The sequence below is a fragment of the Elephas maximus genome, chromosome X (assembly GCF_024166365.1).
Source record: "Elephas maximus indicus isolate mEleMax1 chromosome X, mEleMax1 primary haplotype, whole genome shotgun sequence".
Classification (NCBI taxonomy): domain Eukaryota; kingdom Metazoa; phylum Chordata; class Mammalia; order Proboscidea; family Elephantidae; genus Elephas; species Elephas maximus.
The window spans coordinates 98,424,678-98,441,219 of record NC_064846.1 but is presented as its reverse complement, the minus strand read 5'-3'; the positions used below and the strand labels follow the sequence as shown (position 1 = coordinate 98,441,219).

Sequence of the window (16,542 nt, the reverse complement as noted above, 5' to 3'; positions counted from 1 at the left end):
AATGTTACTCTAGTTCTTTCACAGGCCCATTGCATGAATTCTCAGAGCACGCCTACGTGCTCTTTCTACTTTCCTCTCCCTTTTTTCCCCTCTACTTTCAGTCTTTCTTCGTTTAGTCCATTTATGTCTCTCCTTCTGACGCTCCATCCCCCCCCACCTCTTTATTACCCTTCCTCCGCTTTCCTTTTCCGTCTCACACGCTCGGCCACTTGTGCATGCGCACTACGTACAAAGCCTCACTCTTTGTCCCCATCTGTCGTTCACACGAACTCATGGCCTTGGCATTTGGTAGCCAATAGAATCGAAGAAATGGCGGAAAAATGAGTCCGCCTTTGGAGATAAACCTTGATTGGCAGTTATGATAACCAATCGAAGACGCCACTTTGGAACCCTCGGGAGGCACCGAGCTCCGTCGTCTCGTTTCCGGCGGTCGCGCGCTCTTTTCTCCGGACGGTAGAGGCCGTGCAGCGTCGCCGTTACTCTGAGGAGAGAACAGTCGGTGGAGGGTAAGTTTTCGAAAGGTTTTGTTATTGTTTGGGAGGGAAGTGGGATTTCTTGCTCTAATAGGTGAAGGACAAGACTAGGGCGAGGCTAGGTTTAGAGGGAGGATGGCCGTTCCAGAGCCGCTTGAGGCCTTGTCCCTGCCGTCAGTGTGGCGGCCTCAGCCCACCCGCGGTGGCCCATCGGTCTTGACTCGCTTTCTGGTTAACGTGTCTCCCGTTTTCTCTCCTGCCTCCTCTCTTGTAAGACTCATCTTCGAGTCTTAGCCCTGTCAGTAAGTTCCCAGGTCTTCAGCCGCCCAGGGCCTGAGGATGTGGGGTCTATTATCCGAGAGCACTGAAGTCGTTGTTGTAGGAGGAGGCGCTTTGTCAGGCGCTCCTCCTCTCAGCCCAGCGAGGCCATTAATTCAGAATGGGAAAGCGGGCCCACCACCCAAGCGATATTTCTTTGTCAAAACTCTTAGCTGGGAAGTTATGCTAGTCCCAGACCTCAGCGCTTTCATAGTCAGGTTTCTATGTGCCCTTTTTCTCGTCTTGTTGCCTATCTACTCTACCCATTTATAGCATCACTTTTCTAAATTAAACTCAATTTTATGGATTTCCTATTGGTTATTTTCCACTTTGAGAAACTGTTATCGTAAGCTGACACCTTTGTGTTCTTAACAGTCGAGGGTAGAGAGGACTGGGGAACACTTTGCTGTCTAAGTCGAAGTTGAGGTAGGTGGAGGGGATAGAGTTGCCAGATAAATACCGGATGTCTGGTTAAATTTGAATTTCAGATCCCCAGCGCAGTACTTTTTGGTATAAATATGTTTCATTGGACATACTTATACCAAAATATTCATTTTAAAAAATCTGAGGTTTAAATTTAGGTATGTCGTGTATTTCTATTTGTTAAATCTGGCAACTCTAGTAGGGGGCTAATGATTAGATTTATAGAAAGTCTTTGTCCAATTTGTTTATTAAATGAAAATCGTAAGAAACTTAGAAAGAAAGACCTTGCCATGTCAGTGTGGTGTAGTGTTGGGTCCTGTATCTAAACTAACATTTGTGCAACTGTCCAAGTTGTATCATGCCCAGTAGCCACAGTGTTTATAATCTAGCAGTACATATTTTCTCTCAAGGAAGTTCTTCATCGGGGTTAGTCTTCAAGACAGACAGAAATCTTTGCTGCTGCCACTTAGTGCTTTGTTCTCAGAGCCTAATTGTTAGGTGGCAGTGGATTTACTACTCAGAAGAGATTTTTGCGTATATTTCCAAATTATATTGGTGGTAATCATCAAAAGTAGATGATAGGAACAAATACTTAAAATTGCTACTTTGTAGGCACTGGTTTAGGTGCTTCATATAATATTTAGTTATCGCCTGCTTGGGAAAGAAACCAAAGGGAAAGATTGTAAAGACTAGCATTAGGGAGACAATTCAAAAACATAAAACCAGGCAATTTGGTTATAAAAAATGATTTTTGCTAAAATCCAGAAAAGGGGAAGGAAGAATGTATTTGATGACATTTGCCTAACTGGAGCATCCGCCATATGTATAAATAGGGGTGGTGGTTGTCAGCAGGAACAAGCGCCTGCCTGCTATGTTCCTGGATGGGAGCTAAGTGCTTTATGTACATTATCTCATTTTAGGCCTTAAAATAGCCAGCCTTGTGAGGTGGATATTATTACCCCATTTGACAGTGAGGCTCACTGGCTAGTAAATTTATTGGACTGTAAACTGAAATCAAGGTGTGTTTGACTACAAAGCGTATAGCATAGTGATAAATATGAACTTTAGAGTTCAACAGACCTGGGTTCTACTCCATGCTCTGCTCCATCACACTTAGCCTGTGACCTTGGATGGGCAAAGTACTTTAGGCATGATTTTGCTTATCCAGATGAGTAAAAGTTGAGCACTAAATGAGATAATACGGGCATGGCACAGTGCCTGGCATATAATGGTCAATAAATATCTAGTATTATCATCTTAACTACCAGGCTGCACTTTCAGAAGTCAAAAATAACCTCCCTTGAGGGTTTTGGTTTGGTGTTTATGATGATGGGAAATTTGGCAGTGATTATGGGTGGTGGTTGTACCACAGTATGATTAATGCAGTTGATATCATTAAATTGTACACCTGAAAGAAGTTGGATCGGCAAATGTTGTTTTATATAGATATATAAAATTTGCAAAAATAAAAGTAGCAATGCAAAAACATTTATGTTAGGATTACAGCTTTGTAACATGAACAAAGGGTGGCAAATGAAAATAATTATTTTCTAGGATTATGAGATTTTGGGTAATATCCTTTTATTTCTGTAATAAAATTGTATGAACAAAAATAACCTCCCTTGAAACAATCTTAAATGGTCCTTGAAATTTGGCACTCAGCGTTTTATCCTGTAGGAGGTAGATTGTTTTTACGAGAAAGTTGTGTTAAGGTGGCCTTTTAAATTAAAGAAATAGAGAGTGTCTGTTAAGATGTAAATGCAGGGTTTTGGATATTTAAATTTTGAGTGAATCTCTCTAGGAATTTCTATTCACATGTAAATATGTGTTGTGGATTCCTAAGTGGAATGCACCCACTGGCTCCTAAATTAAAGGCTGGACAAAAAAAAAGAGGTTCTTTGGCTAAACTAGTGGGAGAAATGGCTGTGAAGATAACCCAAGTTTCTGCCATGGACCACTTTGGGACCAGGAGAAGGGAAATGGTTAAAACTTGGGACCCAAATAGGAAGACCTAAGTCTGTTGCCTAGGTTATCCCACCTTCAGCTGTTTGGGGTATACTTTAGATTTTAAATGTTCTAATTTCCTATTTTTGAAAACATGATTTTGTTTTTGTTTTTGGCGGGGGGGGAGTTATCCCATGTGCCCTGAAAGTGCTATACCTATTCATTGCATTTAAAATAGTTACAGCTTTTTGGGAAAACTGCTGCATTATGTGGCAGGAGTCAGATGGATGTAGGGATCCTATTTTCAAGACTTTATGCTAAGGAAATAGAAAGTTATGAGCAAGAAGATATTTACTGCAGTATTATAATAGGAAAAAGCTGAAAACAACAAATATCTCATAGTAGGGAGTAGTTTAGTAAATTAGTGTATATCCAGATAGACTTAAAGTTTTTAAGTTGTAATTATATCGATACTTCAGAAATGAGGAAAAGCTGAATATACAGTGGTGCATTGTGATTGCAGTTATTAAAACAATAATGCATGTCTTGGAAGGTAAATAAAGAAAAATGGAAATTATGTAAAAATAATCATGCATGAGCCCAAAGATTGAGTTATTATAATGGCAAAAATTAGAAACAACCCAAGTGTCCGCTTGGTTAAAGAAATTATTGTGCATGCATGTAGTTGAATACTGTGTCCAGTAATAATTAATGTAGACGATTTAATGACATGAAAGCTGTTACGGTATAAAGTAGAAAAAGCATGTTAAAAACTACTTTTTATAATACCCCATTAAAAACACATATAGATATATAAATTAATGACTGGAAGGGTATACCAAAATATCAACGGTGGCTATTTTTTAGTGGTGGGTCTCTGGGTTTTTATTTTTTTAATTTATGTTTTCTATATTAAAATGTATTTCGTAGTAGATACCTTATTGTAACTTCTGAGACTTTGTAACAGTAATGAAAAACATAAAATTGATGAAATGAGAAAATTCAAGTCTTGGCTCAAATGTCACAGCTGTATTTAAAATTGCAATCTGCCCCCCCCACACACCAAATCTGCTTTACATCCTCCCCCCATTTTTTAAACATTTCCAGTAACACCTCTTAAGTGCTGCGTAATTACATATACTGTTTTGTCTGGCTAGAAGGTCATTTCTGAAGGCAAGAATCTTTGCCATCAAGTCAATTCCAACTAATAGCGACCCTAGAATAAAAACCAAAAAAAACCCGATGCTGCAGACCCTATAGGACAAAGTAGGGTTTACAAGGAGCGGCCGGTGGATTGGATTCAAACAGCCAGTCGTTAGCAGCCGAACTCTTAGCCACTGTGCCATCAGGGCTCCAATAGTAGGCATTTGGTGAATATTTGTTAAATGAATAAGTAAAAAATTATCAGTAACCTACAAATAAGACAGTTGTTTTCATTTTTGCCTACTTTCTGTTTATATTAATGCATTCAAAAAATTTCTTCTTAAAACATCAAACATTTTTCATGTTACATGGTCTTCATAATTTTTTCATGCTGTATGACATTCCATTGTATAGATGTACCATAGTTTATTAAAAACCATTCCCCTAATTTGGGATATTTAAATCATTTTTATTGTTTTACTACCATAAGGGCCATTACGGTGAACATTTTCATGTAAGTAGCTTTTAATTTTAAAATTATCTTCTTATGATAAATTTCTAGGAGTAAAGTTCCTGAATGAAAGAATGTGAGTACCTTAATAACCTTTGTTACCTATAGTCTTATGAAACAACTTTTGGATATAGATTTTGATAATTGAATTGATGCTTTCAGTTTGAGTGGGATATAATGTTAAAAAATTTATTCAGGAAGTTTTTTACTGTAAAATACATACGACAACATTTGCCATTATTTGGGTGTACAGTTCAGTGGCATTAATTATGTTTACCATGTTGTGCAACCATCACCACTATCCGTCTCCAATTTTTTTCATCACTTTTAACAAACTGAGTACTCCTTAAGCAGTAACTCCCCATTTTCCAGTCCCACGTGCCCTTCCTTGGTGACCACCGATAAATTTTGGTCTCTCTTCATTTGCCTATTCTAAATATTTCATTTAAGTGGGATCATACAGTATTTGTCCTTTTGTGTCTGACTGACTTCATTTAGCATAATGTTTTCAGGGTTTATCCGTCCATACCGTAGCCATACCAGAACTTCATTTCTCTTTATGGCTGGAGAATATTCCATTGTATGTATATACCACATTTTGTTTATCCATTTGTGTGTTGATGGACACTTGGTTGTTTCTACCTTTTGGCTATTGTGTGGAAAGTTTTTATACATATAAAAATATCCCATGTAATTATCATGCAAAATTAGCAGTTAATCAAGCCTTTGTCATATTTTGTTCATATGAGAAATACAGTTTTCTCTATTTTAAAGGGAACGTGTGTGTATGTTAACAATATAGTATTCATGAAAAGGTCTTTTTCTGTATCTTCAGCTGAATTCTGACTAAGAGGCCTGGTATTTGGGGGGAAAGGATTTAGGATTGACTTTGCACTTTTATGTCATTTTTTGGAGAACTATCCTTGCATGAGGAAGATGAAGATGGTCCTCAGCTTGTTAACCTGATCAGTGAGAAAATTTTCATTTCAAAACCTTCAACTTTTGAATTCAGGCATTTAAAATGTTCAGTCTGGATTGTACCAGGAATTTTCATTTTGTTATCTTTTTAATCTTATGTTTATTTTTAAAGGAGTTTAACATTTTATGATTGTATATTCATCTTTTTATATTTTCCTCTTATATTGCTTTGGCAGTCATTTATCTTTTGGATTTGCTTAATAATAATTTCTACTGCATGTTTACCACATGCCGGAGTCCCTGGGTGCTGCAAACTGTTAATGTGCTTGGATACTAACCGCTAGGTTGGGGGTTCCAGTCCACCCTGAGGTGACTTGGAAGAAAGCCTGTTAATCTACAGAAAAATCAGACATTGGAGATCCTGTGGAGGAGTACAGTTCTACTCTGACACACATGGGGTCACCATGAATTGGAATTAACTTGGTGGCAACGAATTTTTTTTCTTTCATGTATATGCCAGTACTGAGATAGTGTTTTTGCATATTTACTTAATCCTCATAACCACTTTGAGAGGAAGCTCCCTCCCCCCGTATTTATACATTTATACAAGGTGGGAACCTGACATTTTGTTTGATGTCACAGTTGCATGTGGTATATTGAAACAATGCAGTGGATCTTTTTTTTGTTTTTCCTTCTAAATTTTATTTTGTTGTTGAGAATATACACAGCAAAACATTCAGCAGTATCTGTGTATACAATTTAGTGCCATTGATTACGTTCTCACCCTCCTTTTCTGAGTTGTTCTTCCCTCATTAACATAAACTCAGTGCCCCCCAAGGTTCCCATCTAAATCTTTCCAGTTGCTGTTATCAGTTTGATCCCTTATAGATAGTTCTTGAAAGAGCATAATGCTCAAGGCAAACCTTTTTTACTAGTTAAACTAAACTATTGTTTGGTTTTTAGAAGACTTCAGGGGGTATTTTTGGTTTAAGGTTTAAAGATTATCTCAGGGCAGTAGTTTCAGGGGTCCATCCAGCCTCCATGGGTCCAGAAAGTCTAGAGTCCATGAGAATTTGAAATTGTGTTCTGCGTTTTCTCCCTTTTGATCAGGATTCTTCTGTGGAGTCTTTGATCAAAACATTCAGTAATGATAACCGGGCACCATCCAGTTCTGGCCTCATGACAAGGAGGCAGTTGTTCATGTGGGCAGTTAGCCACACATTCCATGTCTTCCTCCTATTCCTGACTCTCCTTCCTCCTCTGTTGCTCCAGGTGAATAGAGACCAAGTATGCCTTGGATGGCTGCTTGCAAGCTTTAAGACCCCAGGCAGTATGCAACAAACCAGGAGGTAGAACAGAAGTGCTATTCGGCTATTAGGCCAACTAACTGGGATGTCCCATGAAACCATGACCCTAAACCTCCAGACCGAGAACCCAAATCCCTTGACGTATTTGGTTGTACATAAGCAGCCATTCTTTTTTGAAAACTACCTATTACAGAATTTTTGCCAATTGAACTTTTTACAGGTGTACAGTACATTGACAGCAATTAATAATCGGCTGCGGAGAGGTAGATATTTTTATCATCCCCTCTATAACAGCTGAAGAAGAGAAGCAGAATTTTACTAGGTAGTATGTGTTGGGACCATGATTCAAACCTAAGTGTGTCTAATTCCACAGCCCATACTTTTCCCATTTTTCATTCCACAGTATCTCCTATGGACTAGAACTGAACCAGAGAACAAGACTTATTACTCCTTACCCTTGTAATAACTAGTCTTATTTCTGAACTGCCCAGTCTATTCCATTTACTCTGTATTTCTTTTGTATTGGTATTAGACCATTTCAATCATTGTCTTTATAATGTTCTTTAATATGTTTTAACTCACAGTCACCGCATGTGACAGAATAGAACTGCCTCTTTATTTTTTCTTGGCTGAAATTTTTACAGAAGCAGATCACCAGGTCTTTCCCCTGAGGAGCCACTTGGTGGGTTTGAGCTGTCAACCTTTTGGTTAGTAGCCAAGGGGTTTAACCATTGTGCCTCTAGGCCGCCTTTTTTAATATGTGATAGGCTATTTTTTAGGGGGTAGATTCTTTTCGGAAAGTGGTTTCCTATTAATATATAGAATTATTGAACTAGAAGTTTCCTTAAGTCATTCTTGTCCAAGCTGTTCTCATCCAGTACTTGTCTAATTTCTGTGTGTATCATAACTGCTAATGCCTGGTGGTTTTTTAGATTTTTTTGAATTGTACTCTTTCCATACTTGTTCAAAATAACCAGTTGTTTGGATCTGGCAACAGCCAAGGTACTAAAAGTGATAAATGACACAGGAAATCATCAGGAAGATGATTCTAGTGCATTCTCAGCACTGAATGTATTTGACAGTCTGTTTTCCTTTTTTAGGATACAAAAATGCAGAGCAATAAAACCTTTAACCTGGAGAAACAAAACCATACTCCAAGGAAACATCATCAGCATCACCATCAACAGCACCACCAGCAGCAACAACAGCAGCAGCAGCCACTACCCCCGCCAGTACCTGCAAATGGGCAACAGGCCAGCAGCCAAAGTGAGTAGATGCTAGGTAATGGGGTAGAAATAGGTTTCCTCTTGGGAATGGCTCTTTGGTTTTTAGATTAGTCTTTAGGCATTATAAAGGGATAGGACTTTATGGTACACCCTTGTTCTTTTCCCTCTTAATATCTTTATGATGGAAAAAGGCCAATTTCCTGAAACCAAGAAGCAGCTATATTGTAGGACAGCAGTTGAGTACAGGTTGTTCAGCTGTGTTGGCACATTCTAAACAGATATCTGCACATTTTACCTCAGAACTTGTCCTTAGAGGTAGTCATCAGGTGATTGGTAGTTAAAGAGAATATAGAACAAGTCTTTAAGACTTAATGGAGAAGTCTGGTACTAAGTATTATACTTTCAACCTGGGGCCTGTGCCAACCCATTTTTAAACATGCATTCCTGTTTATTCTGTGAAGCCTGTGTGTCTGTTATGTTTCCGTAACTAAGACTAGAGCCAGTCTTGACCCTCTTTACTTCCAGAGATTCCTAAAGAATATCATTTCCTAACTCATTCCTTTTCATTCCATTTTCCCAAACCTGAAAGAATGGGAACTCTTCAGTTACGAATAAAGATTGGGGAAATGGAGTAATTATATTTTAAATTTAAAAATCTGATCCCTTTTGATATAGGGCTCCTTGACTTCGTTAATCCTCTTTTTGGCCCGTGGCTTCTGTATTGTGTTTCTGACTCTTGCCCATAGTAGAACTATTGAGAAGTCCTCCCAGATCACTGCATACTGCTTTTGCATTCTAAAGTGCAATTTACTGATAAGTGGTTAGTGGAGAGGTTGCATTTGAAGACGGAGTTTTCCTTCTCTACAGCAATTATGTTTCCTAATCTAGCAGTAGTTATCGCTCTGTGGGAATGTGACTGTAATTCTCTTTCCCCAGTCTTTCTTTTTTTTTTATTGTGGTGAAATGTATGTAACAAAACCGTTTCCCCAGTCTTTTGAGTGACTGTGTCTTCTCTCAGATGAAGGCTTGACTATCGACCTGAAGAATTTTAGGAAACCAGGAGAGAAGACATTCACCCAACGGAGCCGTCTCTTTGTGGGCAATCTTCCTCCTGACATCACTGAGGAGGAAATGAGGAAACTATTTGAGAAATATGGGAAGGCAGGCGAGGTCTTCATTCATAAGGATAAGGGCTTTGGCTTTATCCGCTTGGTGAGCAACTGTGGGCTTTGGGGCATGTGCTCTAAAAGATGGGGAAGCTGGAAACGATATATACGGAAAAGTAGGCAGTGGAAATAATTCTCACGTAGTCTACTTCCCAAAAGCTTGTAGTTGATGAAACAGGACCAGAAATATAGATTTTATTTTAATTTATTTTTCCTCATGGGCTTTTTGTTTGTTTTAAGGACAAAATAGATTTATTTGCCCAAGGTACTGGGGCTAAAGTATGCCCCTTGGAACTCTTTTAACTGGAACAGTTTGAACATACAGAAGTAGACAGAATAGTATAATGAACCTGCATATACCCATTGCCCGGCTTCAACAATTACCAACTTACGGCTAATCTTCTTTCATCTGTGTCTTCCCCCTAGATGTTCTCCACCTCCAACAAAACTATTTTAGTATGTTAGGTGTTAATTTTGAAATTTGATTTGATTTAGGAAAAGATTTTTAAGTGTGTGGGAAAAACCATTTCTAGGCATTATCTTTCTCCTTAAATAATGAGGAACAAAATGATCACTAGATGGGGTAGCCAGAACTAGTTTTCATTCTGGATCTGCCACAAAATCATGAGACTATGTTACTCAAAACCAAACCAGACCCGTTGCCATTGAGTCCATTCTGGCTCATAGTGACCCTATAAGACAGAGTAGAATGCCCCATAGAGTTTCCAAGGAGCAGCTGATGGATTCAAACTGCTGACCTTTCGGTTAGCAGCCTAGCTCTTAACCACTGTAGGCAAGTCAATTTCTCCGGGGTTCAGATTCAAGAAGGTCCCTTCGAGGTCTGTGGTTCTGAAGAAGCTTCTTGGAGGGTGTAAGTAATTCTGGTTAAACTGGCTAAGCTAGCTAAGATGAAAATATTCTGGGTGTTGTATTTTAAGGGTAAATATTAGGGTGGTCTTTGTTTTCTGAATGATCTGTTTTCTCTTGAGAAAACAAGAAACTGACTATAGGTAAGTGGTGTTAACTTCTGGAATTTCCATTTATTTAATTTGTTGTCGGGCTACCAGAGCAGTTATGCTGTAACCAAAGAGTTAGCCTGAAATAGATGATTCCGTTCTTCCAGTTCTACCCATGTTTCTTTATATGCTTGTTGCCAAGGTTTTTTGGGAGACATTTTGTTATTGAGCTATGCTACTTTAGACTGTTGGTGAATGCATGGGTGGTTTTTGTCAAACTGAGTAATTCTGACTTTCCCGTTTGCCAGGAAACACGAACTCTAGCGGAGATTGCCAAAGTGGAGCTGGACAACATGCCACTCCGTGGAAAGCAGCTGCGCGTGCGCTTTGCCTGCCATAGTGCGTCCCTTACGGTCCGAAACCTTCCTCAGTATGTGTCCAACGAACTGCTGGAGGAGGCCTTTTCTGTGTTTGGCCAAGTAGAGAGGGCTGTAGTGATTGTGGATGATCGAGGAAGGCCCTCAGGAAAAGGCATTGTTGAATTCTCAGGGAAGCCAGCTGCTCGGAAAGCTTTGGACAGATGCAGTGAGGGCTCCTTCCTGCTAACCACGTAAGTGAGGGATTGTTTTCAGAAATAGACCTTAGGTTGCTACTTCCTTGTTGTGGCCTGGGGAGTTAGCCTCTAGGAACTATGTTCCTGTGTTTCTTTAAAGACTTTTTTTTTGGAAGGGAGGTAGATAGAAGTTTCAGTAACCAGGCATTTGAAGACTTTTGATGATACTAATTCAGTTTTCTAGTACGTTTGTAAAGTAATCCTCTATTTTAAATTGGGGAAAAAAGAATTTTCAACGTAATTTTAATGGAAATGATACGAGGATTAAGAAATGTACCTTTTCAGTCTTTCAGTAGGCTGTCGTTTAATCAGTGTTAAATCTCCACTTGGAGAAGTTTTAGAACTCTGAGAAGTTGCTTTGTGCACGTAACATCTTAGTATTTTCCCCAAATCATTTTCTGGAGTTCTACAGATAGCAGATACTTAAAATGCATTTACTTTGATCTTTTTGAAGCTATGTTTAGAGATCTGAAGCCTTGACTCCATTTTGTCAACCACAGATTCTCCACATGTCATTAAAAGGACTTGGTTCTGTGGGCTGGATATAAGAACCTTTTCAGAAGTATGTTAAATTGTCCAGCCCTGACCCCTTAACTAGTTTGTGCTAGTTAGTGGCAGATGTAGAGTGGGAAGCCTAATAGGATATGATTTGATTAACCCTGAGCTTCCTTCTTTTCTCCAGATTTCCTCGGCCCGTGACTGTTGAGCCCATGGACCAATTAGATGATGAAGAGGGACTTCCAGAGAAGCTGGTTATAAAGAACCAACAATTTCACAAGTATGAGTTCCTGGCAGATTCTCTGTTGTGTGTTTGCCTAATCCTAAGGAAGCTTGTAAAGGGATGTGTGAAAGAGGCAGGTCTTCGATGTATGTGATTGCTGATAGCCATTATCTTGGCCCTCAGAGAGAATGCGATGCTTAGTTGGGGGGACCCTTAGACAGAGTTAGTGACCCAGGACCCTTGTCTGTAGGGAGCGAGAGCAGCCACCCAGGTTTGCACAGCCTGGCTCCTTTGAGTATGAGTATGCCATGCGCTGGAAGGCACTCATTGAGATGGAGAAGCAACAGCAGGACCAAGTGGACCGCAACATTAAGGAAGCTCGCGAGAAGCTGGAGATGGAGATGGAGGCTGCTCGCCATGAGCACCAGGTCATGCTAATGAGGCAGGGTGAGTATTGGCCTATGAAGTCTTAAAACTAGAAGAACAAATTGACAGTTTTCAGGGGTTTATTTATATTAATCAGTAGAGAAAGGCATAAATCTCTACTTTTATTCTCTGAAATATTTTGTTGATCTTGGTAGGCAAATGAGCTTGGAGATGTGACAGAGAATACTGGATTCTGTGGAGAAGGAAATATAGGTTTGACTTTATTTTTGGAATCTGAATACCTCAGACAGCCACTCAGGGATTATACTCCCTTCACTTTCTGGATCTTATAGAAAATTATCGGGTCTGTGTGAGGAGAATGAAGAATATTCTGAATCATTTTGTTGTTTTTCTAGATTTGATGAGGCGCCAAGAAGAACTTCGGCGGATGGAAGAGCTGCACAACCAAGAGGTGCAAAAGCGAAAGCAACTGGAGCTCAGGTAACTTTCTTGACAACTCTAAGAGGAAATATCTCAGTCCTGCTTCCTACCACCATGCTACCTGGTGCATTTGTAAATATGTTGGCAAATATTTCCTGACTTCTTCTCAGGTTGTCCCTTTGGATGGAGAGATTTTCTAGCTGCCCATGACTCCAGGAATTACCTAGGGCTACACTACAGAGGAAGTAGCTGAGTGCTGGTCTCATGAGGCCCCTTTGGGAGAAGAGAACACGTATGGGTTAAGTTAGGGCCGGGCACAGTTAACAGTGAGTTTCCTGGAGAGCTATGATAGTTTTCAGTAGACTCTTGATCTCCTTGGCAGAGTCCTTCATTAAGATAGCCTGCTCAAGTTTTGGAGTGCCTGTTCTTTAAATACTTTGGAGACTCTGGTCTTAAATACCTTGATGACTTTCTAAAGGCAGGAGGAGGAACGCAGGCGCCGTGAGGAAGAGATGCGGCGGCAACAGGAAGAAATGATGCGGCGACAGCAGGAAGGATTCAAGGGAACTTTTCCTGATGCGGTATATCTCCCATGTGTCCATCATATGTCAGGCCATTCATGACTTGACAAACCCATCATGAATTCTCCACTAAGGACTCCAAAATACATTGGGCTCTGACCATTTTTTCCACATTATGAAATTGCTTTTAGAAAGAAGAATTCATAGGAAGGAGAGGTAAGGTTTGAAGGGGGCTCATCTTGCCTCGCAAGCAATTTAGGATGAAAAACTGGGGCCACTGTGCTGCTTAGACTTAGTGACTGTAGGATGAGATATGTCGAATCCTGTAGCATCCTTGACTAGTACTTTGCTATCCTTGCAGTCGTACAGGTTGGAGACCTAGGAGAAATCAATTCTCCCTCCCTCTTTCTCGTCTCCTATTTGTAATAGGAGACTCTGACTTGTGTCGTAGTATCTTTGTGACTTTGAACTTACTCCATAACTAGCAAGGAGCTGTTGGTGTTCCTCAGATTGGTCCCACTATTCTTACCATTCCATCTCCTCCTCTTAGTGTGTGGTCCTCAATGGATTGTGGTAGCGTGCACTACTGTCATGGATTGTCTTGAGTATTTTTTTTGTTTTTCAGAGAGAGCAGGAGATACGGATGGGCCAAATGGCTATGGGAGGTAAGGACTTAGGAGGTTAGACTGTCATTTCCTTTTTTGTCTGGTCTCTGGTGAACTATATAGCTTCTCCAACCTAGTCCAGATTTAAGAGACTTGACATTTCTGGGAGTGTCATTTTTGGGGGGTGACATGTCTTAGCGCAGACGTCTCACTGAATTATTTCCTTTGGTGGCATAGAAAGAGACTTAACAATCTCCACACCCTGTACTAATTACATTACTCTGCTTTAGGTGCTATGGGCATAAACAACAGAGGTGCCATGCCTCCAGCTCCTGTGCCAGCTGGTACCCCAGCTCCTCCAGGACCTGCCACTATGATGCCAGATGGAACCTTAGGATTGGTAATAAATTATAGGGCATTACAGTAACTGGTAGTAGGATAGGAAAGGTTTTTCCTTCACAGCTCCTGAAGCTACCTTGATTTTCCGATAAGTATTGATCTTCAGGACTAGTGGTATCCATTAAGTGTAATCTCAAGATCTTTATTTTCCAATCTTGAGCAAACCCAGTCTATACTTTGTCTAGGAGTTAAGCAAATGACTCTGTCTACCTGGCCAGTCTGATTGTTCAGCTGCTACCCTGGTAAGCAGATTATTTTTTGAAGAGAAGACAGTAAAAGCTACTGTAGATGTTATCACATAAAATAGATGGGAATCCAAAGGCTTTATGGCTTGTAAAATCTTGAAGTGGTTTTGGTTCTAGTGTCAAAATGCTTGGATTAAAACTGGGAGCCCTGGTGTCACAGTGGTTAAGTGCTTGGCTGCTAACCCAGAAGATCGGTAGTTTGAACCCACCAGCCATTCCGTGAGAGAAAGATGTGGCAGTCTGCTTCCATAAAGATTTATAGCAGTTCTACCCTGTCCTGCAGGGTCTCTATGAGTCAGAATTTGACTGGACGACAAGGGTTTTTTTTTTTTTTATGCTTAGATTGCTGAAGAGTGGTGGCCTGCCCTTGTCCAGATAACCTAGCTTAGGAAAAAGGACTTGACTAGAACTTAGCCCGAGTCCCTGGGCCATACAAACGGTTAACGCAGTCAACTACTAACTGAAAAATTGGTGGTTTGAACCTACCCAGAGGTACCTCAAAAGAAAGGCCTGGTGACCTGCTTCTGAAAGGTCACAGCCGTGAAAAACCTATGGAGTGCAGTTCTACACTGAAACATATGGGGTTGCCATGAATCAGAATTGACTTGGCAACCCTTTTTTTTGTAATTTGTTTTATTTTCTGTTGAGGGTATACACAGCAGAACACACACCAATTCCACCATTTCTACATATACAGTTCAGGTGTGTGTATGTGTGTTTTAAGAACTTACCCAACCTAGGGATTTAGTACATAATTTTGCCTAATAGTGAGGATTGGGGATAAAAGGTTAAAGGTAGGTTGGTTGCATGGGTTCTAATTCAGGTAATCTTCTTTTCAGGGTTATCCACTAATTTTGTTCTATACAGGCTTGGTCACCCCTAACATCAGGAGCTTTATTGAATAAAGACAAAAAACCCAGTGCCGTCGAGTCGATTCTGACTCCTAGTGACCCTATAGGACAGAGTAGAACTGCCCCATAGAGTTTCCAAGGAGTGCCTGGTGGTTTTGAGCTGCCGTCCCTTTGGTTAGCAGCCATACCACTTAACCACTACGCCACCAGCGTTTCCCCTTATTGAATAGTTGAGTGAAAAGTTCCTTCCCAGTTAGCTTTTACTGGCCTCCAGGGGAGGGACTACAGATGGGTGTGAAGCTTAGGACAAAGGTTCTATTGTAACATTGCTCTTTTTTCTCTTTAAGACCCCACCAACAACTGAGCGTTTTGGCCAAGCTGCTACAATGGAAGGAATTGGGGCAATTGGTGGAACCCCTCCTGCATTCAATCGTGCAGCTCCTGGAGCTGAATTTGCTCCAAACAAACGTCGCCGATACTAATAAATTTGCCGTCTAGTTTCCCAAAACCCGTAAAAGAAGGACCCTTTTTGGACTAGCCAGAATTCTACTCTGGAAGAATGTTAGGGATTCCTCCCAATAGTTAGGTCTTCCCTGCCTGTACTACTCTCTAGGGAGTATGCTGGAGGCAGAGGGCAAGGGAGGGGTGGTATTTAACACGAGTTTTGTGTGGTATATTGTTTAACAGATCAATTTCCTGTGGTGCATTCCTGAAATCTAAATAAAATGGATGTTGAGGGCCTTGGGGGCGTCATGGCAAAAATGGATCCAGTTAGTGCCCCCATCAATCTTGATCATTCCGTTATTTGTCCATGCTGTTTTCTTCATTTTCTCATACTTAAAAATTCAACCCCAGAGATAATGCCACATATACCACAAAAACCAAACATCCCCCAATGACCTTAGCCCCATTGCTCCATTCACTCCCGGGTCAGAATTTAGGCGAATGTCCACAGAGGTCATAGACAACATACATACGGTTCTGTTATATCCCATATATTACCCCTTCATGTCCTAAAGGAGACATTTTCTCTTATAGATTTTCATTTTAGTATATCTTTTAAAAAAATCTTGTGTTAACTTGCCTCCATCTTTTTCTTGGGTGAGGACAACCCAGAAATCGCCCTTTTGTGTCTATGATGTTGCTATTCACACCTTTTCTTGATAGGCCTAGTACAGTCTTGGGAACAGGGTTGCTGTATGTTGAAGGTCTGACAGTAGCTCTTAGCCCTGCCTGTCTTAGGTAGTTATGCTGTGCATTTTTTATTGGTGTACCATGTTTGATTTGTTCTTGATACATTAAATTTGGAATTTTCCTGAGAAATGGAGCAGTAATGCAGCATCAACTTATTAAAATACATTTTAAGCCTTTTAATTTCCTGTGCTATTTTTGAAG

The 16,542-nt window shown here is 40.2% G+C and overlaps 1 protein-coding gene across 1 annotated transcript; it reads left to right on the top strand.

The window, feature by feature from the left end:
- Positions 1 to 399: 399 nt before the first annotated feature.
- NONO (non-POU domain containing octamer binding) lies at positions 400 to 16,521 on the top strand. Its single transcript, XM_049871849.1, has 11 exons — positions 400 to 506; positions 8,138 to 8,303; positions 9,282 to 9,475; positions 10,694 to 10,995; positions 11,681 to 11,776; positions 11,970 to 12,166; positions 12,502 to 12,586; positions 13,005 to 13,107; positions 13,673 to 13,712; positions 13,943 to 14,052; positions 15,495 to 16,521. The coding sequence occupies exons 2-11, from the start codon at positions 8,147 to 8,149 to the stop codon at positions 15,627 to 15,629; spliced, it is 1,419 nt and encodes a 472-aa protein (XP_049727806.1). The 5' UTR covers positions 400 to 506; positions 8,138 to 8,146; the 3' UTR covers positions 15,630 to 16,521.
- The last annotated feature ends 21 nt before the right edge of the window (positions 16,522 to 16,542 follow it).